Source organism: Dromaius novaehollandiae, chromosome 17 (assembly GCF_036370855.1).
Source record: "Dromaius novaehollandiae isolate bDroNov1 chromosome 17, bDroNov1.hap1, whole genome shotgun sequence".
NCBI classification, from domain to species: Eukaryota; Metazoa; Chordata; class Aves; order Casuariiformes; family Dromaiidae; genus Dromaius; species Dromaius novaehollandiae.
In genome coordinates, this window is record NC_088114.1 from 13078107 (window position 1) to 13101120 (window position 23014).

The window sequence follows — 23014 nt, forward strand, 5'->3', positions numbered from 1 at the left end:
GATTGGGTGCTGTGCCCCGAGGCGCCTCTCCCATTGGCTAAGCCCAACGTCCGTCCCGCGGCGCGCACGACGCCGGCATGGTTCGCTTCAAGAACAGGTGAGGCGGCGGCGGCTCCCTATGGCGGCGGCGGGGCCGGGGCCGGGGCCGCGCCCCTGCCCCTCACGCCCCCCCCCCCCCCCCGCAGGTACGTGCTGTGCGAGGTGGTCTCGGAGGACCCGCGGTGCCGGCAGTGCATCGAGGACCGGGCGGTGGGCCTCGCCGTGAGGGAGGCCATCGCGCGGGCGCACGGGGACTACGGCCTGGCCTGCTGCTGCGTCTCCTTCACAGGTGGGGCCGGGGCAGGGGGCGCGGGGGGGAACGGGGCGCCCCGGGGCGGCGGCGGCGCTCAGCCGTGCCTGTCCCCGCAGTGAAGTACCTCAACGCCTACACCGGGACCGTTCTGCTGCGCTGCCGCAAGGACTTCTACCGGCTGCTGTGCTCCGCGCTGCCCCTGGTGCGGCAGCTGGAGAGCAGGAACCAGCGCTACCCCTGCTACTTCAACACGCTGCACGTCGGAGGTCAGCGGCTTCCTCGGCGCCTCCGCTTCCCCGCGGGGCCCCGGCTGTCTCCCTGTGGCTAACGCTAACGCGAGGGAAGAAACCCATCTCACTCCTATGGGCTGTGATAGATAAATCTGATGTTCCAGTAACTCACCCACTTCTTACAGGTGTAAACAGGAAACGGCCCCAGAACCATTGTTCAGACCCTCTGTTCCCATCAATTTCTCACTAACGTTGGGGAAAAAAACAGAGCAGCAAGTACTGTATTATAGTTTAAGATGTCTTATTTTCAAAGTACAGTCTCCCCCATCCTGAATTAGCCACGTATGGCAAAGAAACTATTACTCTACCACTTTGAAATTCAGGGAGGGGGATGGAAGTGAAGTTTGGAGACTTCTAGAGCCGCTACTTGTCACTTGTATTAATGAAGTTGTTGCTTGTGGCATTGTTTACTGTTTCTTTTCTCACAACCCCCCCCCCCCAAAGTATACTAGTAGATCTGAAGCAAACCCTTGAAATAAGTACCTAGTTTTGTAGACTTTTATGTACTGTTCTTGTCTCCTATAGGTACCATAAGAACATGTCAGAAATTTCTAATTCAGTATAATAGAAGACAGCTGCTGATGCTGTTGCAAAACTGCACAAATGAAGGTGGGTTGCTCTGCTTTCCTGAAGAACAGCCTCAGTTCCTCTGAGTTATGTAAGATGTGCTGGGCTGCTTTCAAATGCTTGAGCTGAGAAATGCATCTCTCTAGAAGTTAAACATATTCCAGCATATGTGAAGAGATCAAGGATTGATACCGTTGCCCCTTTTTTTGCAGAGGAAAGACGGTCTATACGGCAGTCAGTGCTGAGCTGTTCTCTCACAGAGGAGCAGTCCCAAAGTGGAGATGAGGAAGACGATGATGACACAGAGACAGACTGAATATCAGTTACTACTGTTCACCTCTCTCATGGACTTGTGTAATCAAGATGTTAGAAGTTATTGTCTTTGTGCTGAGCAAAACATAGGGACAGATGCTCCTCCTGTCCCCTGCAGACTTTGTTCCCCCACCCTAAATGTTTAAATAAATTTTTTTTTCCAATTATGGCTTTACTCCAGCTCACCAGGTTATGTGCCTGTTCGACTCCAGGAGTCAAATGCTTCTGCACTCATGAGGAGTGTAGCACCTCACTGTGATCTTCATGCTGAGGCAGAAGTGAGGTTTAGGCAACTGGCATAGCCAAGGAATGTAGTTGTTCTCCAGAACCCAAAGAGCATTAACATTTGTTTTTAACCTTGTCTTTAAGTGGAGAGATATTGTTTCAAGTCACAAAAGCATCACCTTGCCTATTCAGCAGTAGAGAGTCTAGGGAATACAAGACAGAGCTGTAAGTCTGAAATCCATCCCACCATGTTATAAAACTCATAGGTAAAGGTACTGCTTAGATATTTATTAAGTTTACACCAATCAGTTACAGGAAAGTAGTGCTGCTGGTAGCATCTCTTGAATCCATAGGAAAACAAGACACAACTTGAAAATGCTGGCCACTGGAGACTGTCCCTGCAAGAGGGACAGTCTTCCTTGCTGGCATTACTTCCCTTGCTCCAGTGACTGTGAGATGTGGAGGTGAGTTGTACCAGCTCAAACTATTCTGCTTCTCTTGCCAATGCAAAGAAGAAAAGTTTGCCAAAAAGGTGAATAGATAGTAGAACACAACAGATACTGGTTAGACAGTAAGTAGTTGCTCATGTTCCATGGCATAAGGATAGAAAATGGCTATTACAAGTAAGAAAAAAAAAAAAAAAAAAAAACACATTGTGAACACCCTCAACTGCATACTTGAATCCTTCTTGCTCAAGTTTCTTTTCTACTCTTGCCAATAATTTTCCACTATGCATTTGAAGCATTAACACCAAGATGTGTCACCACTTTTAGGCATCTTGTCTTAGTCTGTTTGCACTGTCTTGACAAGCTGTACTCTTTCCAAGAGTATAGTTAGTTGTGACCAAGTGTGAAATTAAGCTGCTTTCAAAGAACATTTTGCAAGTGTTTCTTCTATCAGTGTACTCCTGTGGCAGCTGAAATATTATTTACCTCCAGTCTCCTGCTGCCTTTCTAGTTTACAGCCACATAGAGAGTTTTGTGAAGTGTACTGTTAGGTAGCAGCTTCACACACGCAAACGCACACTGTTAAGTGTACTGAGGAAGCATTCACCTACCAGTGAGCCTATCTGAAATCAAGCAACAATATAGTGACATAAACCTTTTAAATAGGGACCAAACCACTGCATTTAGACTAGCTGACTACAGAAGTCTACAACAGGAGGCTTCTGTATTCAGACTCGTGTCAATGTCAAAGGGAGAGAGGATGGTCTGCTCCTTACAGTGAGCACGTGAACTATTCAAAGCCTTTGCAATTGCAGGCAGGCCATTCAAACCGACTATCAGTGCAAGTGGCACCAAAGGTAAGAGGAGACACATGTCAGTCTTGCACTTTATACCAGCTCCTTGGAAGGAAGTATGGCACTTGGAAGGCAGAATTTGAATGTGACTGAAGTGATATTATGCTTCAGGTTGATGAGACAGTTTGGTTATAGTAGCACTATAAATATGTGCATATGATTTATTGCAACTGTTGGCCTTCACTGGTACATTACACCTATAGTTCATTTTATTCAGCAAAATCCACATCACTTAACTCATTAGCTTCAAATTGAACCACAAGCAGTGCAGAATAAGACCACCCGAAAAAGGAGGAGGGGTCCAGAAGAGACATGTTTATAGCCTGAAGTGCTTAGTGCAGACTAACTTATATCCCAGAACCAAGCAGATACAGGCCCTTATCCCAGTGCAAGAGACCCTAGTTCCTTGCTGCAGGGATAAAAGTATCTACTTTCTCTCGGGCATCAACTGTCAATTGTTCTTCCAATTCAACAGCAGCCAGTGTCAAAACAGCATTCAGCTTAGTTACCAAGAGCCCTAGGGTGGAGTGTTTATTCCAGATGATAACAGGTTACAAAGAACTTGTAGCCTACTGTTGGCAAAAGAAAAAAAAAAAAAGAAAAGAAAAAAGCAGCCTCACTCACCCACATTGAAACAGAGTAGCTGAACAACTGAAATAAGCCAGGAGGTTTCTTCTACCACTAGTGCCAAACTGCATTTTGAAATACCCAAATTCAGCAAGAGTCACTTCAAAACCAAATAGCCAAGTTCTGCTTTACACTCACCTCAGCTTTAAATCTTTCAAAACCAGGAGAACAGGAGGAATTTTTGCTCTTTAGAAAAAGAACAGATATAGCAGCTAACACTCTAAAACCAGGAAGCTCTTTTGCCCATTTCCAGTGCAGCGGACACCACAGTTTCTAAAGACAGCAGTGTAACAGCTTTACTGAAACAGTACTACTGCCACAGTTAGATGCACTTCTCTCCATGAATACTTCTAAGTAAAGGCTCTCTGCCTCTTCACTTAAGCAATACTGTGGTACTCTGGCAGTGCCAGACAGCTGTACATGCTTCTAGATTGCATATTAGGCCAAAAGAACTGACTTGGCACAGACCAGAAGCCCTGACTGAATGTTCTCCAGGTTCTTTCAAAACTTTGTTTCAGTACAAACCAATTGAGTAAGCTGGAATAACAAGATCTTACTTTGACATACATTTCCATAGTTTCCCCCCAAACCTCCTAGAAGCCCTCGAAACACAGATTTAGTCTGTTCAAATTTAAATACTTAAACTATAGCAGCAAAACAAAGCAAAATGAAAAGAAAACCAGAAGGAGAGGGAACTTCTCTTGGATAGCAGAATCACTTTGTGTGAACAACAGAGGTGCTGAACAGTAGCTTCTGCTTCTGTTTCTTTCTTTTCTTGCCTCCCTTTTCCTCTGTGAAGAAATAAAATGATACTGTCATTCATTTCCTGTGCAACATTCCTGTTCCATGAGAAGATAAATGGTCTTCTCTAGCCAAAATACCTTTTACAGGGCTGTGATGCTCCGTGAGTTGTAACTTTAAAAAAAAATTACAGCAGACTCAAACTCTACGGGGGACTCCACCACACAACCCTATTGTCATTTGGTCACATTTTGACCTCCCAAGACCTCTCTCTCATTGCCTAGAGAAGACAATTTCAGCATGGTTTGTTCCCACCACTTTCAGTGGCTATAAACACACCTAAGTGGTTACAATATTGCCAGCACAGTGGCAGGCAGGAGGACAGTAAGCATGCAGCAGCTTGCTTTTCAGATAAGGACCACTTTCATCCTTGTTCAAACACTCCAACCAAAGAGGATACTTGCTTTCACTGAATTCCCAGCCCCTCCCCGCAATTCTCCATTATTCAGTGCAGTCTACAAACACAACCTGAAAGCTGTAAACATCAGAACTGAGCATTATAAGTTAGCTTCATCAGTTAGTACCACGCTTAGAGGTTAAAGTGACTATTGGCCAAAAGCCATCTTTGTCTTACCAGGATCCTTTGCTAGCTGGAGATCTGCTCAGCTCCCGCTGAGAAGAGAGCTGCTTTAAGCTAACAGAAGCCCCAATCAAACTGTTCAGAAACCACTTCACAACCTGACATTGTACAGAACTGTTCTGCAGCCCATTTTGGTCCCCCAAAATGCTCTTCTCACTTCTTCCAGAAGAAAAAAGTGAAATATTTAGCTTTCTCACTTCAGGAAGTTTTCCTGCCTTTCCTTCCCTTCCTTCCCTTTTACCTGACAAAGGATCGGATGTGGACGATTTGTCCAATTTCAGGAGGGCTGCCTCAATAGCTTGGCTGAAGGAATTTTGGAAGCTGGGCACAGGTATGCGGTCAGAGTTGTCACTTTCTCCATCACTATCCACCAGCACAGGGAGCGCCAGAGTGTTCTCATCTGCAAGAAAGGGAAGGGTCTTGAGAGACAAGTGGGCTGTATACAACTTTTGCAGTGCAGATATCTCTCCACATTCCAGATGTTTCTTGTAAAATCATAAGATTTCGAAGATTTCGATGCATGCAAAAAAACCACAAAGTAGTAAACTGAAATTTTCTTTACCTCTTGTCTTTGCACCAGGTTTGGACCATGTTTCTGGTTTTGCTTTTCCAACCCTCAACATCTACGAAAAAAAAAAGTAAAGTTGTAAGATCTGATCAAGTCCATGTACCAGAATAAGCCTGCACATCTCCAAAGTTGGAAGGAAATCTAGAAAACACTTCAGAGTGCTCAGATATTGTGTTGTCTCTGTAAGATTTACCTCACACTGCTTTTGCAGGGGAAGCAATTGTGTTCTCAGACTTGCGCCCAACTAACATGCAAGCAATTCTGATGAGATTTACTCTGCTACATGGCTTACCTGGGCGAAGGAAGGGAAGGGAGACTCTTCTTCTAAGCTCCCGCAGAGCAATGGGCTGACCTGGCTGGCAGCAGGTGACAGAGGAGATGGAACAGACTCTACAGCAAAAAGAATAAGGTAATTAGAGCCTGTTACATTGACAAAGGCATTCGTTATGCAGCTTACCAAGATGAAACAGAACCAAGAGTTTTATTATATTATGTAACTGACAATTTTTAATCTCATCAGTTCCATCCATCAGTCATGCTGTGGGACCTCTCTTAAATGTTTCCTCAATGTTTTTAAATGAGATTTTTTTTTTTTGACAAAAAATATCAAATACAGACCATCTCTGAATGTTTTATGAGTTGCAAGATAAAACACTTGGTAGAGCGTTATCACACAACAACCTGAACACTCATCCAGCTACATTTTGTTTTAGCACAGCACAGGGGGAAGATAGGGAAGGCAGAAAGAAAAGAGCCAGTAGTGATTTCCTAGCATACCTATTTTTCTGCCCCTTTTTGGTGTTTTTTTTTTCCCCTCCTCTTTTGTAATGAGACTTTTCTGCCTGAGCAAAGATTTAAAAGATGTACAACTATGGAGTAGTCCTCATATTGCTCCTAAAATGCAGCTAGTGAAAAGAAGACAAAAAAGACGAGCATGTCTCTTAGCAGTGTCACCTTCTGTGTATTATCTAGTGGGTGATCTAGGAGAGAAGCGGTCTTGGATCAGTTTTAAGAAAGTTTAGCTTGATGACCTGGAGCAGTAGATCCCCAGAGAACAATCAAGAGCTAGATGGAGTGCGTTTTCCCAGATGCTCACCTGTCTGAAACACAGGACTCCTGCCAAGAGGAGACAGACAGAACCTCTGATGATCAATGCTGGTAGTTTCTCCAGAGCAGGAGGTAAAAGCAGGGAACTGCTGCAGATTCTCTAAAGCAATATGGACCTCTGGATCTAGAGAGAGGTTTTAAATTAAAGAACTAGGCAATGTGGGGCAGACTATCAATATGCAAGCTGTTTAAAGGACTCTAGGCAGTGACAGCTCAAAAATTTATTTTCTCTCCATCCTCTCTATCTTAGAGACTAGTAAAAGCCCTACTGCTGGATGGAAGCAATTCTTAAGCATTTTTTTTTTTAATTCTTCACTTTCCACTGCATACAGTGATTACTATAAAAACAGAAACCAAGAATCCCAAGTGCTACATGTCATGGAGATAGCTGTGCCCTGGAATGCCTTCTCTCTCTCCCAAAATGTGCAAGTATGCAGGAACTGCATAACATCATTTAATATCTTTATTAAAACAGCTTACATTTTCAATCTAAAAGTTGAGATTGTTCTCTAACACCTTGTAATCTTGTTCTAAGTACATAGTACAAACTAGAGGCCTTAGAGTTCATCCTATACTTCAAGAAATTAGCTCAGCAACTAAAGATGACTAGAAATCCACCAGTTATGCTCAAGCAAGACTTACATTTGCCCTGTTTCTTGTTTTCTTCGATCTCAATTCTGCGTTCACGTCGTCGTTCATCACGAGCTTTCTTCTGCCGCAGGCGTTTCCTCTTTTCAAGGTCATCTAGGAGCAACAGAAAGCACTGGATATCAAGAACAGGCCAATATTTTGGTAATGTTTTTCCAGCTTGGAGAACAACGTGTTCAGTTATAGCACGTTAGTAACAAAAATATTTACAAACAACATATGTTCTTCCAAGCATTCAAGGCTTTTTTATTCTGTGCATAATTGCTATCTACACACAGCTGAACTGGGGTTTTCTATCTAGTAGTCATCAGACAGTTGATGCAAGAGGAGCAACCATGTTATTTACATTCTTTCTTCTGCTTTAAAGGGATAAGAGCTACTCCCCTTCATCCTCAAAGTTACACACAGAGTCTACTAGAAAGGTAATACCAACCTGAAAACAACTCTAAAGTCTCCTTGGAAATGGTAGGTGGCTTCAGAGCCAGTTCACAAATACTGAACTCACAGGTGAGGGGCAAGTGACATAAGTAACGATGACGTTGTCTTATATCCTGAGGGAGAAAAGAAAAAAAAATGCAAATGCCTAGTCACAACAAGGTTAGAGGCTGCCATAGTGGCACATAGCTTACAGAGCTAGAATACTCTCCCATCATCAAATCAAACTGAAAAAAGCAGGAACAGTGACACGGTAATCATTTTGGAAACTACAATAACCATGAGGGATGCCCTGGGTCAGAACCAAATGCTCCGGTATCTCCACGAACCACACTGTAATCATATTTGGATGCATCGGCTTCCAGCTCAGTTACTGATTTTCTTGCTATTTCTCCCTTCTCACTTGCATCATTGGAATGAAACTCTACAGTGCTGGTTCTTTGATAGGCTGAAGATTTCGTTTTATACCTATTTCCCATGATGCATTTATTCTTACACAAGACTAAACTTATCTTTTACATTGAAGTCCTTTTGATCACCAACTACCACTTTGCCAGACAAACAAGCCAAATTTTGTATTTTTCGTGGTGGAGCAGGAAAATTTGAACAGAAGTGCCTCCTATCTCATTGTACCCATTCTTATTCAAGTACATTCCTTCTTGCACATGATTGAAGAGTTATGTATAATTGTTACTGGACATGCTAGCTCTTATAATAGTCTCCATCTCAGGTAAAGGAATCCAGGATCCACCCCTTCTTCTAGAACATCAGTGCCTTAAGCATCTTCATTGCCTTAAAGCTGCTTCTATCTCAAACAATTTGTTTTCTATCTTCTTGCTCTACATAACATCCTGCCTCAACTCTCAATGTACAGAAACAGCTATTTGGTTCAGAGTCAGAACACTACTTTGGCTTGAGAAAGATGATGAGTTAGCTACTGTCTTGTGAGAAGAGACTTTACACTTTTTTCTTTTTTAATTTCTTTAAGAGCAAACCAATCTTGAGTTTGTAGTTCTCTTAGTTTCCTAACATCTAACGAGGAGAAAGCAAGCTAGACTGCAGCCTGCTTATCAGAAACTACTGCAAGGCACTGCAGCTTACACATATATTCTTCACAGGATGAAGTGGACTCCAGCTCTCAGTGCCTCATTCAGATTAGCATGCCTAACACCTGTCACAGTTATTATTTCTTATCACCAAAAATAGGCAAGTCTCACCTGTCAGCCACAGTGATCAACTTGCTAAAACAAGAGATCTTGATTAATAATAAAATAGTTACCTCTGTCATTGAGTAGCCAGCTATCTCCACTACAGCTGCAGTTATCTTCTCTGGACTCTTCTCCAAACTGCCATATTCACGAACAAGACATCGAACATTCACAGGGTGAAGATACATACACTGTCCATCCTCCGCTATAAGATAAGATATCATCACTCATTCTTTGCCTGTTAATTTTTAATACCCTTTTCCCCAACCCAGTTTCATTCGCTAGTAATAAAATTAGAGCTCCTTTCTGAGGACATAGCAATTTCATTTCACAGGGTTTAGCTATATCTAATGAAGTAACAAATGTCTTTCCCAAAAAGAATCTCAAAGGAGGCATCTCTGCCCCCACGATTCTAAAATTTCATTGCACTGACCTTGATAGAAATAGTAAAAAGGAGAGTTGTTCAGATGTCCACTGCTAACTGTATCTTTAGTTTCCTGGTAGCTCGTTTCAGCTGTATTTGATTCCGCTATAGTCTTCCCATCAGATTCACCTACGGTGTCCAGCTCGGGTACTTCCTCTTCATCCAATGCTGCCTCTTCTGCTTCCAAGGGAGGGGGAAAGGAACTTGCCAGATCAGAGCAAGGTTCCACAAGCTCTTCGTCAAATGCCGAGAGATACTCCACACCACACTATCACAGCAGACAGCATATAGTTAGTACCACATCAACTCCTTCAGGAGACAGTCATCTCTGCAACCGTCTTTGACACCAGTTCACCTTATACTTCAGCGTAAAGTGACAGAACTAGATATTAACAAGATCTATCTGAGCAGAGATGTCACCCACCTTTTTCTCTTGGGAAACCACAGGCTCTACAGCCTTGGAGCTTTCTAGGACCAGTTCCTCAACAGCTGCAGCAATTCCAGCAATGCCACTGTTTTTATCCTGATCAACAGAGAGTGTTGTCTCTCGCTCCTACAGGTCACCCAAAGAGAACACATTTCAGTTTCCTATTTACCCCAGGAGACTCTCACCATAAATATTTTAAGCCCTGTCCTGTACCTCAAGGTTTCATAGATCTATATGGCATCTATGACAAGAGTGACCCTTGAAGAGAAGGCCTTCTCAGTATTGGAAAGTACATACGTTGCAGGGTTTGAAAAAGAATGGGAATATTCTACAGGTCTGTTCATGCATGTCTTACAGAATTTATCCTAGAAATTGCTATACTTGAGACAAAGGGAAACCCAGCTTCCTTGGAAGCAGAGCTCTGAAATATTTTTGGAAGGAACACCACTCAGGAAGAAGCATTCTATAATTCTGCTATCAAGAACACCATACCAGATACATGGGGTCTAAAGGCTACAGTCTCTACCAAGACACATATCCAGAGACCAGAATAATCACATACAAGCATTTTACACAGTGGTGAACACAAAAGTGCTCAGCATGCTATTAAAAATAAAGTTACTATAAACATAAAAAAAGGTTCTCACTTTTAGTTCCTGGATAGCCGCCTCAATAAAACAAGCCTCTGGGGTATGTTTTTCCTCCTCATACTGTCTTAGTAATGCTGCTTTCTCCTCCAAAATCACACACTGCAAGACTTGCTCCCTGGATGCCAGAAGCAGCTTTGAATACTGGCTGTGCTGTTCATCTGAACAGAAGGAACATCATCAGATCATTAATATCCTCGTGCAGAGCCATCAGTTTGAATTGTCGTTTCTTCTGACATTTTGTTAGTGCTCAATTTTGTAAGGTAATCCACTGCAGAGTGGATAATATTTAGCAACAGTTTGATATAAACTCTGCATATTACCGTTACACCATCCACGACACAAGCTGGTACCCGCATACCTGCTCTAGCTGCCACTTTCAACCTGCCACTTCACCGCCTAGTTGCTAAGCATCAAAAGTCAAGTTCAAGCTTATTTTCTGTGGAAGCATCACCTTCAAGAAGCCCTGGGTGGTCAAAGCTTCCTGAAACAATACAGTCTGCAGCTTCTTCTCTTCTTTATATACTCAAAAAATACTGCAGTTGGAATGTTTTGCAAAGTTACCTCCATTTTGGCTTAAACAGCTCATGTATCCAAACACACTTATGTATCCAAAAATCTGTACAAAATATTGAGTCTCCTATGGGAAGCAGAGCAGAAATGGAAGACAAACTAAAGAACTCTGACTTCAGCAAAAGATAGTTTTCTTTGTTATTAGAAAGCCTATCCTAAAAGCTGGCACAATAAACTCCATATCAGCTATAGCACTATATTTACTAATAGAGTCCATACATTCATTGCTCCCCTAGCGTCCAACCTCTTTTAAAGGCCTTGCCTATAGAACACCCAGTTAACGCCAGACTTCCTGGGTTTGAAATGATCTCAGATCCAGTATTTGTTTTCTTTCTTTTTTTTTTTCCCTTTTTTTGTTTTTAGTCAAGAAATATAAAATCCATTACTTTGAAATATTGAAGAACATGCAAGCACACATACTGCATGCTGAATACCCATTATGAGTTAGGAGACTTGACTTTTTATAGAGAGCTTAAATGCATACAGTCGTTCACAAACTTGGCTGCAAAAATCAAGTGAGCCAAGACAGCCCACAAAACATCAACACTAAGTAAAATTATTTCTTTAGTCACAAAATTTTCGTGACACTAACAAATAAGATGATGATACATTGTTCATATTACTTGAGTGGGGAAAACTGAGGAAATCAGGCAACAGATAAACATAGATTTGCAATAATTTTGATTATTTCCCCATATCCACAGATGTTAGCTGATAAGTGAAGATGATGAAAACCTTATTGAAGATTACACCTTTGAAATAGTGTGTATTCAGAGACTGTTATTTTTGCTAAGCCACAAAATCAGAAGCAAGGGGGAAATAAATTAATTAAAAGGACACTGAAGAACCAGTAAAAGCAGCACTAGTCACATCAGTGACTGTACAACACAAAACACGCACCAAACTAATAACAAAGTTTGAGAAGGCAGGAGTCTAAAGTGCAGTAACTTGAAGGGAAACAGCACACAAGTTAAAGCCTCAGGAAAAATAAAGCGTGGGTGGAAGGCTTATCATTAAGATGCGGTCATTAAGCTTCTGAGCTGCAAAAACCCATGTTTTGTAGTCTGATCTATTTTAAGGTGACAGCAAGGCATTGCTATGGGAAATCTTCTCTTCACAAGTCCTAGTCACAGTTATAAGCAGCATTCCAACCGCTAGGACTCAGATACACTCACCTCCAACATGAACAGGCTGCACCACATTCGTCCACTGGGATTTGGGCAGTGCTATCAGAACACCCTTCTCTCTCCTCATAAGTTGCATTGTAATGATATCACCAATTGCATATTGACGCGTTTCCATAGCGACAACGCTGCAATATAAGGAGAAGGTTAGTAGGGTAAAAATAACATTTTAGAAAGATGTATCATTTAATAAAAAAATCAAGTCTTACCTCTTGAGATCTTTCTTGTGAACAGAGCCATAACAAATAGGACATTTACTCCATGTCTTTTCACTCAAGGAGAGATAGTGAAGGATACACGCCCAACAAAAGATGTGTCCACAGCGGGTGATCTTTGCTGCGGTAGGTGGATACAGACATATTGGGCAAGAGGGCACTTCGTGGCTACAAATCCGCTGAAATGGCACGTGAGAAGAACAGTACAAGTTATAGACTTAGAAATCATCCTGTAGCACAGAAATTAAGCCACCTGTGAGACTACACTAACTTTTTAATCTTTCAGCTCTTTAGTCTCTGCTTATTTACCATGACATTGAGTACACTGAGTGAAACTAAAGTAACACTTTTACTCTGAACATGGAATAACCTTCAAAAGACACCCATCTGGTATTTCTATTGTAGTGACATTAAAAAAAAAAAAAAAAAAAAAAAAAACTCTGTTCAACAATGTCTGATTGATTAGTTTCCTCTAATTCATCATCTCTAAGAGTCAGCAGCATCATCACCTGAATTCAGACACTGAGAAAGCATCAAATGAATTCTTGCTGTCACCTCACTTAGGCAAACAGGACAGTAAAAGTCTGCTTAACTGAGAGACTGAGCTTACCCATTTCCACAAACACCCTAGTTTAGTCAGATGCTTTGTTAGCATCTGTACGTTCCAGAGAAGTGACTGCGAAGTAAGCAAGCACCTAGATTTTTCAGATCGCTCATAGGGTCAGGTAACAGTAAACATACCTTCCCTCCAGCTGTACAGTCTACACCACACACCAAGACTAGCCTTGACAGATTAGAAGCCTCTGCTTGAGGTAACCCAAAGTTCTGGCCATAATTAGCAAGAGATTTTCCATTTTGTTGCTAGGCAAGATGGGCTGCCTATGCAAAGAATAATTCTTCAAAATTCTACATACTCTAGTCCTCTTCCATGGACTCATGCCCAAGTTTTCTGCTAATATCTTGATCACAAGGACTAAGTCTACAGAAGAATGTCAGATACTATTTTTGATGAGCTCCCATCTGCGAAAGCAAAAAGAGGCTGCTAATTTTCCTAATAGATTTTAGCACTTCTCTTTTCCTGTCATGAAAAGTATTTCATAATATATTCCATGACAAATCTTTCCAAGTATTGTGGGAGTGACAGAAGAGGCCTCAAGCTCAGTAACAGCTGAGTTTTACATAATACCACAGCGATTAAGAGGCAGTTAAAGAAAGTTGAGTTTCTTAACATGGAAAAAAAAAAAAAATCTAGCCCATCACAACTGACCACTTGCTCCACAAAGTCCCAGTTGACCAAGGTATCTGGATCAGCAAAGTGGACTGTGTAGTCCTGTTCTTCAGAGACAACAAACTGGCAGCTGGGGAAAGGCAAACAGACAGATGATCCACTCAGTTGTTTCTAGAAATTCTCTGAGAACCATCCCACAGGATTCTCAACAGAGCTTCTTCTTTGTTCAGCAGAAAACTACTGGATACAGTTGGTAATTTCTACCAACAAAACCCAGAGTTACATTCATGACTCCATTCCCGTAATACACGTGTGTCTAATTTCAGTCAGACACAACATCACATACTAACTACAGAGTGAGCTAGGCAGAGTGGTCTTCCAGAAACATGTAAGAAACAGCCAGCTCCACCAGGAATCTATCAAAAACAGGGAATCCACACTGGAAAGAATACGTTCACAAAAATTGGGACCATCGGAGTTCCTACAAATAAACTTCACTACAGTAAGCCGCAAATCAACGTGGAGATATCAGAAGTATCAATGCTGAAAACAGCTTTTATCATCTTCAATACGATCAGATACAAGAAGTCCTGAACACACTTCAGATGGCAGGGAAAATGACCATTATTTCCAGCTAAAAGTAGTTCTGCTGGTGGATCAGTATAATGATCTTCACTTGCGTTACTAATACATACCTATGGGCTTGTCACGTTAAGTTAATTTGAAATAGTCATCAGTTTAAGAACTATAACCCATGTGACTAATTGCTTTTGGGACTTGTAAATTCAGATTAGCTTTGATCCAGTGACTGCTACCCCTATCATCTCAACATATTAGTTCTTTGGAAAAAAAGGCCCGTCTCTTCCATGAGGGAAACCACACAGGTCTTCCCAAATGGACTGTCATACTCCACAAGTGATGCTGGATGTGAAGGCAGAAGACTACACTGGTGGTCTGTGTCTAAAGGACTTGCCCAACCAGATATCTTGTCAACAGGCAAAGATGACAACTTCACAGATTTTTATCTGTAAAGTACAGTCATTACCATTAAAACATTACAGAGAGGTAATTTCACTTTGGAACACTCAATGCAAGTATTCAAGGTCAAATAGAATTCCCTGATAGTAAACTCCAAGGATGGTCAATCTCTGTAGAAGTCTAAGAGCCCTACTAGTCTTCCACTCACTTGGCCTGTAGGAAGAGCTCCTTGTTGAAAGGCTTATGTCCCCACTTGTTCCTTTTCCCCCAGTTGCCATGTCCATTCCCATCAAAATGGCTTGCTTGGCCCCGGGGTTCAAAAGTGAAGTTCAGTAAGTGGTTCAGATTAATCTTCTTGGGGCCAGAGAACTGGGCAGGGCTGAACTCTGCCCGTTGAGCCTCTGCTACCTAAGAGACAACAACATTTGTTAGAACTCACCAGAATTTATTGCAAAAGCATAAGTACAAGTTGATTCCTCGTCCCCATCAATGATTATGTAGAGAATATGCAGCACCCACTCACTCACCTTCTCCCATTCCAGTTCTGCAAATCAAGTACTGCAGCATAAGAAGTGCATGAGAATCTGAAAGTTAGAACTGAGCGGTCTTACCCCACACTGATCAAATGGAGGAGAGCGTAAAAACAACCTACATAATGACAAGTGAAAGCTGACAAAATCTAACAGCCAAGGTTAGTAACAGAAGAAAGTTGCTTAAATCCTAACAATATTCTTTCAGACAGTCAGTAACACAAGCATGGTTACCATTTGCACAGGTCATGCTTGTTTTAGCTAGTTTTCATATAATGAAACAAAGAATGAGAATTTAACAGAGATAGCAAGTAATGTCTGACAGTCAGCTTTGTAGCTGAGCAGTGTTGCTCATGCACTAAAAATGAAAAATCACAGTCCTGCGTATCAAGGAGAAACCACAAATAATCTATGGTATATACACCCACATCAGCATATGAGGCCTCAGTCTGGTCTTACTCCATCTTGATGGCAGACTCTGCCTAATCTGATTATTTTCCCAATACCATTATCACGTGCAAGTTTGTACACTCAAGTGGTTAGACAAAATCACCTCAGACTTTTAAAAGTTAGAAATTGTATCACTAAGTATTTTCATGAAGGGCCTTTGTTTCACGAGATATGTGCATGGCCTTCCTAGGTACCCATTCCTCAGAGAAAATTTCCACTAGTTTTACTGTTCTTTTTATTGTAAGTCTCTCAGAGCAGAGAGCACTCCTCTTCCGTTGTTGCAAAGTTGTTCTGACCACACTCAATCTGGCATCTCAACGATGTTATCACCTCTTATTGTTCTTTCCCTTCCCAGCCCAGGAGCTGAATACAGAAGACCTATCTAGGCAGGTCAGAGTGATCCTCTGGTCCCAAGGGAGCAGGCCTTGGAGGCATGGCATTACAATTCTCACCTCATCTCGTCTTCCACCATTACAAGAGCTAAAAAGTTTGCCACTTCCACCGCTACCTCCCCTCTGAGGGGGCATCTTGTTAAAAGCTTTGCTTTTCTGTGAATTGGAGCGACGGGACTGACTGGAAAAGTTCTCATTTTTTGAATAGGAAGTTTCTCTTTTACGATTATAACGTTGTTTGGATCCACTCGCATTCTTTCCATCTGAAAGAAAAAAAGCAAGTGTCAGACTGCCAGCCTCACAGAGACCTTCATTTGTATCTACTGCATATTGGTCATCCTACACCTCAAAGACAGAGCTGTGTTTCACCTGAATCACTTGATGTGAACACTCTTGAAAAGGATAGTGTTTATTCAGGACATCCGAATACTTCTATCAACCCACAAACTATTTCACTTCCGTTACTGTTCAAAAAGCTGGTTAAAGAGTACAAGATTTAGGTGCTATGTTTTATCCTTTATTAGGATAACTAAATATTCTTATTCAGATTTGGAATTATTCCCTTAAGTTCAATATGTTTACCTGAACCTGTGATGGCTGAAGCATTTAAAAGAGCATACCAAGCAAAGAACTGAAGACATAAGATAAGGATAGTATTACTAAACTATTAATGATCTGCGTAATTCAGCAAACACAAGCATGTTACCTGGTACATTCAGTGATAAAAACCAAAACCACATCTTCATGCTCGATCACAAGAAGCTGACATCTACTGGTTCATTTTTCATTCTGTTCTCTGAAAACACGTAGTTTATCACATACCCTTCCCTCATAAAAATACTGCTGCCTGCATCTGTCTTGAGGTCCTGCTTTGTGAACCTCATGGCCCATTTTCACTCGACTCTGCCCTCTTTGCTTAAAAGGCGACAGATCCAACTCTGTTTCAAAACACCCTTTTTTCCCCCCACAAGGCCAACAAACGCCAACTGATCTTTTAGATCACTTACCAGGACCAGCCAACACCTTTCACCTCACAGGGCACGCACCCAAGTGCTAAGTCCACCAACCCACGCAACAAGGACTGTTTGCCCGAGAGCATGCCGAGTGCACCACTGGCTCTAACGGAGGAAACAGTGGTAGAAAGCACAAAGCAAAGAGCTATCCAACTACAGCTTGCGCAAACAGAAAATCAGTCAGGCTCTAGAGAGGTGTGTAAACGGCTGCTGCATTAGACTGCTAGACCAGATGATGAACACTATGAAGATATTCCTAACAGTCTTAACATAAGATCAGCGTTGTCTTGAGGACACTGTAGACTGCTTAATTGTCACTTAAGCTAGTATTTCTACCAACAGCTGTAAATTTTATTTTGTAGAAGAATTATGCTATTAAGCTTGGGAGCTAAGCTCCACAGGCCCAGCGAGACCCCTATCCACACCAGCCATCCCCAGGGTCACTCTGGATGCCCCATAAGCCTTATACAAACAGTACAAACACTATAGCCTCATACTGGCTACAATATCTAGGTCCAGTCTATAAAAGCCTACCAGTTTTCCCTTTCCCATTTCATAGCCTGCTCCACCCCTTAAAATAAAAGTCTTATGCGGGAGACAAACGCTCCGCCATGATTCAGGATCACGCTACTCATATAGGCAGTTTTTGTTACCAGTGCTTCCAGTTTTGCCCTTCCCCTGCATCACTTCCAAACTATCCAAGCATTTAAAGCAGCCGGAATGAGACCACTCACGCAGTCTCATGTTTCATTGTTTAATTTGCTCTCCTACTCCTCAACAAAGAGGCTGGAGGCGAGGGATTGGAAGGTCCACGTTTCTTGCACATCACTGAGGATCCAGCTGTTTAAGAACTGGCCATGTAATAAAAAAGGCTTAACTGGATCTTGTGGTGGTCTGTTGTTTCTTGGATATGCCAGACCTCAGTTTTTGCCTGCAACTCCAGCTACAGGAAGACACTACCACTACTTTCGCATGATGCGACAGAGCCATTCTGCAGACAAACTTTGTCACCAGAAGTCATCATTTATTCTGCTGTTTGAATGCCAGGTCTAGACATGTTTGGAATTAAATCAATTCCATCAATGCCACAGATGGACAATTCAGTTACATGCTCTATTCCTCTAGTTTGCAGTGCTATAATGCAAGTCAGGCTAACAGGACATTTTTAGAGCGTTATCAGGAAAAAAAACTACACCAGATGCTGCCAAGTACTCCGGGCGTGACCAGGCCTGGCTTAATGATTATCTAGATAGGCTGTTTTCAAGAGTGTTTGTAGGGAAGAAGCTATAATCCATGTCACTGAGTCTCTGGTCAAAAATGAAGTCATTTTGAAGAAGTCTGTACTACTACAGTTATTCATATGCAGAGCTTTTTACTTTAGAGCTCAACTGTCCCCTTAAATCTGCAATTCCAGTGAACGCTCTAGAAGCGCACGTGCCTAGTGGGTTCACCACAACTTTGCCACTTCTCTCTGATCACCAACTGGGGAAAAACCACCCAGAGAATTAAGTTCAGTCTAAAGCGAGTTTTCTTAAATCTTTACACTGTCCATGAAAATCTCGTACCTGCAACTGACACAAGAATTTCCTACCACTTACAGTTTTATTCAAGTTAGTCATCACTGAAGGCACCACTTTTGTCATTCAGCTGGTACTAACACATTCCTGTCACACTGCAATCCTTTCAGACAGACTCCTTAGGCCTTCAGGAGTCACCAAGAGTTTGAAAATATGCATTTTAAACTGAAACACCACCTTTCCCTCTAACTAAGCAATGCTTATTCCTTCTGACCTTTTCAGCAAGCACATCAGAGAGGTCTCTGCTTGGTGTCATCCATCCTGGTATTCCCATTAGGAATAGGACAGAGGACAGAGCCAGCCACCCTCATGCAAAGGGAAAAATGGAGGATTCTCACTGACTTCTTCTCTGGTTAGTTCCTAATTTTAAATAGGGTAGGTTTGGATTTGGGGGCTTCTCTCCCTCCCTCCCCCCCCTTTTTTTGGCAAAGCAGAAACAAACAAGTGAGAACAGCAGTGCTGGTGAGGTACTTACTCTCCACTTGCATCCTCAGACAGTCCTTCTGCAGGTCATATGGGACCTAACCTATAAAACATCTATCTATCCACACTCCAAGAAAACAGAGAGTGCTGAAATAGTGTCTGTATAATCTCAAATCAAAACTTTGTAACACTGGGAACAAAGTTATTCCTGGCTTTGAGAAGCAAGCTTTACCACCTGTTGTTTCTCCTGTTGGGCCCTGCATGCTGTTAGAAGACTTCTCTCCCCACAGATCTACCTCCTCCCAACAGGGAGGTCACTAAAAACAGCTCTAGGTGGCTAGAGTGATGCTGGAGCTGCAGGACTGGTTTGCTACCAGGGTGAGGAACGCGGTTTCCTTCCGTCTTTGTCCGTCCACTTGTTCTTTTCAACTGAGTAGTGTTGAAACCAATCGTATTGTGTAAAGGGCTTTTGGGTGGTGGAACAGCAGGCCCCAGAGTGATTACGTGAAACCACATGAGGCTATTACTACTGCTAAGGTCAATATGCCAGTGAGCCAGAGGCCATGCACTCCAACTAAGCATGCCCACACCATAATAGTAAGGCCCAGGAATGTTTGCAGGAAGTCAAAGGTAGAAACAGGAACACTCTGGTGTTGTCAATCAGGTCTCAAGGACCACAGAGAAATCCAACAGGCCTCCTGTCCCTTAGGTCCTTTACTGCATCCTAATGGGACACGACCCATGCTAGTGCCCTAACATAACTGAAAGAAACTTTTCTATTGGAAACAATTGAATTTGTTTTCTGGAGTAAAGTTTGAAAGGTAGCAAATAGAGCTGGAATGCAACTTCCACAAGTATGAGAGCCTACAGTATCCCATTAGACCGTTTTAAGCTGTGCTGCAAGGGAAACAGGAGGAGAGGTTACCACAAGGTTTAAGAAATGTCCACTTCTCCATTTCCTCGGCTGGACTAACAGCAGGTAACTCAGCAAAGCATCTAAATGACAAGAGCCTGACTGGAATTTAAATCCAGTGACTAACAGTGCAAAAGTCATTTATGTAGCAAAAGATCAACATTTTGGGGAGAACGTGAAGTCCATGAAGAACACTTTCCATTTCAAAAGAGATGCAAGATTCTTAAGATGTCTTCTCTACCTGTCCTGAAACAGGAAAGAAATAGGGTGGACCACAGCATCTACACACAGCCATACCATTCCATGGTTGGTAAAGAGCTGGAGAGAGAAATCCTCCATGGTGACATGCCAGTGTTTTGCAGGCAATGGCTACCAAAACATACCCACCATTTAACACTGCTGCATCCTATGGGCTCAGATTATTAGTTCTTTCCCTTATTCTGACCAAATAAACCTTCTCATTTTAGTTGCTGGTATCCTCCAGTGAAGTAATTCTCATACACGCATTTACTCCTATTAAAATAGATCATTTTTTCCCCCCTCCATGTCCCTCTGATATACCATAAAGGAAGCAACTCATTCTATCTCCCTTTTACATGTACTATGGTTTAGGAACAAACATCTTTGAAGCAGAACTATGCCAAACCAAATACTGCTTCTTTTTAATAAGAAATCTTTAGAAAAAAATTTTTTTTTAAATTGAAAGTTAGTCTGTTGAAGCAGAAGAGCTTTGCACATAAGGCTTTATCCCCTCAACGTTCCTCTGTTAATAGCACCATTGCTTCAAACCTATAAAATCTGGCGTCCCACAAGGGTCACTATGCAACTCCTTTATTTGGGGGTGGGGTGGAGGTGGAAGGACAGGTCCCGCATTTCCTTCCTCATTCCAGATACTGTTTATTCTACAGGAAGGCACACCAGCCACAGGACAGAGCATCTTAAACTCCTTATTGAAGGATGTTTATATTCTCTAAGTAATCCTCCTTTCAGCATCATATACCACTAAAAAATAAGCTATAATGAGGAGGCATCTCTTGGCGAGACTGTAACAACCAGTTATCAACAACAGGAGGCCTCATGTCTGCTAGCCTTTCATGCTGCCTTTTAAAATACATACACTGAAGTTTATACATTTTGTTATTCCATTTGAAGCCAGAAATCTGGTTCTAAAGACTATTTCATACCTATGTGATTCCCTCTCCCTCATTTCCATCAATCCATCCATTAGAGGGAAGAAAAATAAGAGATTACCACTGAAAATAAGAACGATATCTAGGAATAAAAAGAGCTCCACATCAAATCCTGTTATTGATGCAGAAGTCTTTGCAAGTGAGCTAGCAGTTCTTACAGAAAGCAGACTGCAGCTTGCTTTTGTGTGTCTGGATTTAAAGTTAAACTTACTATAACCACCCAGTTCTGGTGCAATCTAGGAAGCTACAGGAGTGCCGCATTCCAGGCGCTCCCATAGACAAATTCCAGTGCAGTCTGTCCTGTGGGAGACTGGTTCATACAGGTGAATAGCAGGTAACACATGGTCACTGGGATCCAAGTGCACTTAGTAAGTCCAGAAAGGAGCTAAACCTTCAAGATACTGCTTTTATTAATGCACTATGGAATACATTGCTACTTTCCCAGAAACCTTAAGTATTACAACTGAAGCAAACCACTAAGGAAGAAGGAAATGAAGTACAGACTGCTACAGCACCATTACTGTAGACAGTCTCGCATGTACTTCTGGGACTAAAACCACTGATTTTGAACACTACTGTCACATTTCTAGCTTTTGGAGAAAAACAAAGGTGCCAGGAACACTCTGCTCCCAATCAGCTTTAGAGAAGTGGAGGAGGCTTAGGATTTACCTTAGAAAGATACAAGATAGGCAGTATAATGAGTAGTCCTGAACTGCTACATCAGCACAAGCTATTTGCAGTGACAGATGTAACACTTCAAAGGCCAGATGAGCAAACAATACACAACCCCCTCTGCACTCTTCTCAAGCAGGCTACTGAAATATAGCCTGGAAGGGAAACACTGTGTACACCATACAGGAAAGCCCCCTTAAACAAGATGCAAGCACGCTCAACTAGAGCACAGAATAAACTTAAGGTTCCCCTGCTAGTAAAAACACATTTGCCACTGCCTATAACATCAAAGCCTTGTCTCTCAAGCTGGATACTCCAGTGCTAATGGAGGTAAAACCTAAATCCTTAAAGGAAGGGAAAAAAAAACAGTCTTATAAAGAAAAAGGGATAGGAGCTCCAGCTGACAGAAAAACAGCACAAGCCAGGAAGAAGAAAGAAAAGGAAAGCAAAACTAAGGAGTGACGTGAAACGAAGCCTGACAACACCCAACTAAGACCCGGACAACCTGACAAGAAGTTCAGCTTCATCGCGAACTCAACTCCAGCACCCGGCTGCTCCCCCTAGGATCCCCGGGCTGCAGCTGCTCGCCCGGCCCGCACACCGCCCCCAGCCGCCGCCCCGGCCCTTACCGCCTTTGGGCTTAGACTCCCCCGCGGCGGGCCCGGCCGAGGCGGAACGGGGCTGCTGCGTTTTGCTGCCGGCCGAGGAGCCGGGCGCACCGGAGCCGCAGGGGCTGCTCTTGTCCATGGCGGAGGCGGAGGCTGCGGCGGGGGTCGCGCCGGGCGAGCTCTGCAGCATCAACGGGCGCCCCGGCGGCGCTGGCGAGCGAGCGGCGGCCCTGAGCGGGGGGGCACGACGGGCGCTGGCGGAGCCGGCGGGGGCCCTGGCTCATGGCCCGCGGGGAGCGGCGGGGGCGGCGCAGCGCGGACTCGGCCTCCTTCATGGCGACATCTTCTCGCTGCTCCGCTCGAACCGGGGAGGGCCGCGGGAGGCCGGGCCGGGCCTGCGGGGCTCCGGGCGACGACGGGGCGAGCGGCTCACGGAGCCCCGCGGGGCCCGGCGCTGCCTGCCGCCGGAGTGCTCGGCGCCCCCCAGGCACCCACGGGCTCCGCGGCGCCGCTCCGGCCCCGGCCCCGCCGCCGCTGCCCCGTAATGGCGACGAGTCGCCCACAGCGGGGGCCAGGACCCGGATGGAGCCTTTTATAGGCGGCCGCCGCG

General features: G+C 43.3%; 2 protein-coding genes across 2 annotated transcripts; one reads left to right on the forward strand and one right to left on the reverse strand.

The window, feature by feature from the left end:
- The first annotated feature begins 4 nt into the window (after positions 1-4).
- Positions 5-1628, forward strand: POP5 (POP5 homolog, ribonuclease P/MRP subunit). The gene is made up of 5 exons (XM_026119139.2): positions 5-97; positions 186-328; positions 409-558; positions 1108-1191; positions 1362-1628. Exons 1-5 carry the CDS (start codon positions 78-80, stop codon positions 1463-1465), a joined length of 501 nt encoding a protein of 166 aa, XP_025974924.1. The 5' UTR covers positions 5-77; the 3' UTR covers positions 1466-1628.
- Positions 1629-1953: 325 nt separating this feature from the next.
- On the reverse strand, positions 1954-22999 carry RNF10 (ring finger protein 10). The gene is made up of 17 exons (XM_026119127.2): positions 22426-22999; positions 16069-16271; positions 14845-15044; positions 13698-13788; positions 12425-12609; positions 12207-12343; positions 10459-10619; positions 9809-9937; positions 9394-9652; positions 9032-9165; positions 7751-7868; positions 7312-7413; positions 6659-6793; positions 5855-5952; positions 5557-5617; positions 5236-5394; positions 1954-4404 (listed from the first exon to the last, which is right to left on the reverse strand). The coding sequence occupies exons 1-17, from the start codon at positions 22592-22594 to the stop codon at positions 4328-4330; spliced, it is 2418 nt and encodes an 805-aa protein (XP_025974912.2). The 5' UTR covers positions 22595-22999; the 3' UTR covers positions 1954-4327.
- Positions 23000-23014: the final 15 nt, after the last annotated feature.

Excerpts from the sequence above, each read along its gene's own strand:
- POP5 (XM_026119139.2), top strand. The coding sequence starts at position 78 with ATGGTTCGCTTCAAGAACAG. Across the intron at positions 98-185 it reads ATGGTTCGCTTCAAGAACAG|GTACGTGCTGTGCGAGGTGG; the intron begins GTGAGGCGGCGG and ends CCCCCCCCGCAG. Across the intron at positions 329-408 it reads CTGCTGCGTCTCCTTCACAG|TGAAGTACCTCAACGCCTAC; the intron begins GTGGGGCCGGGG and ends CTGTCCCCGCAG.
- RNF10 (XM_026119127.2), bottom strand. The coding sequence starts at position 22,594 with ATGCTGCAGAGCTCGCCCGGCGCGACCCCCGCCGCAGCCTCCGCCTCC. Across the intron at positions 13,789-14,844 it reads GAGCTCTTCCTACAGGCCAA|CTGCCAGTTTGTTGTCTCTG; the intron begins GTGAGTGGAAGA and ends GCCTTTCCCCAG. Across the intron at positions 12,344-12,424 it reads CACAAGAAAGATCTCAAGAG|CGTTGTCGCTATGGAAACGC; the intron begins GTAAGACTTGAT and ends CTTATATTGCAG.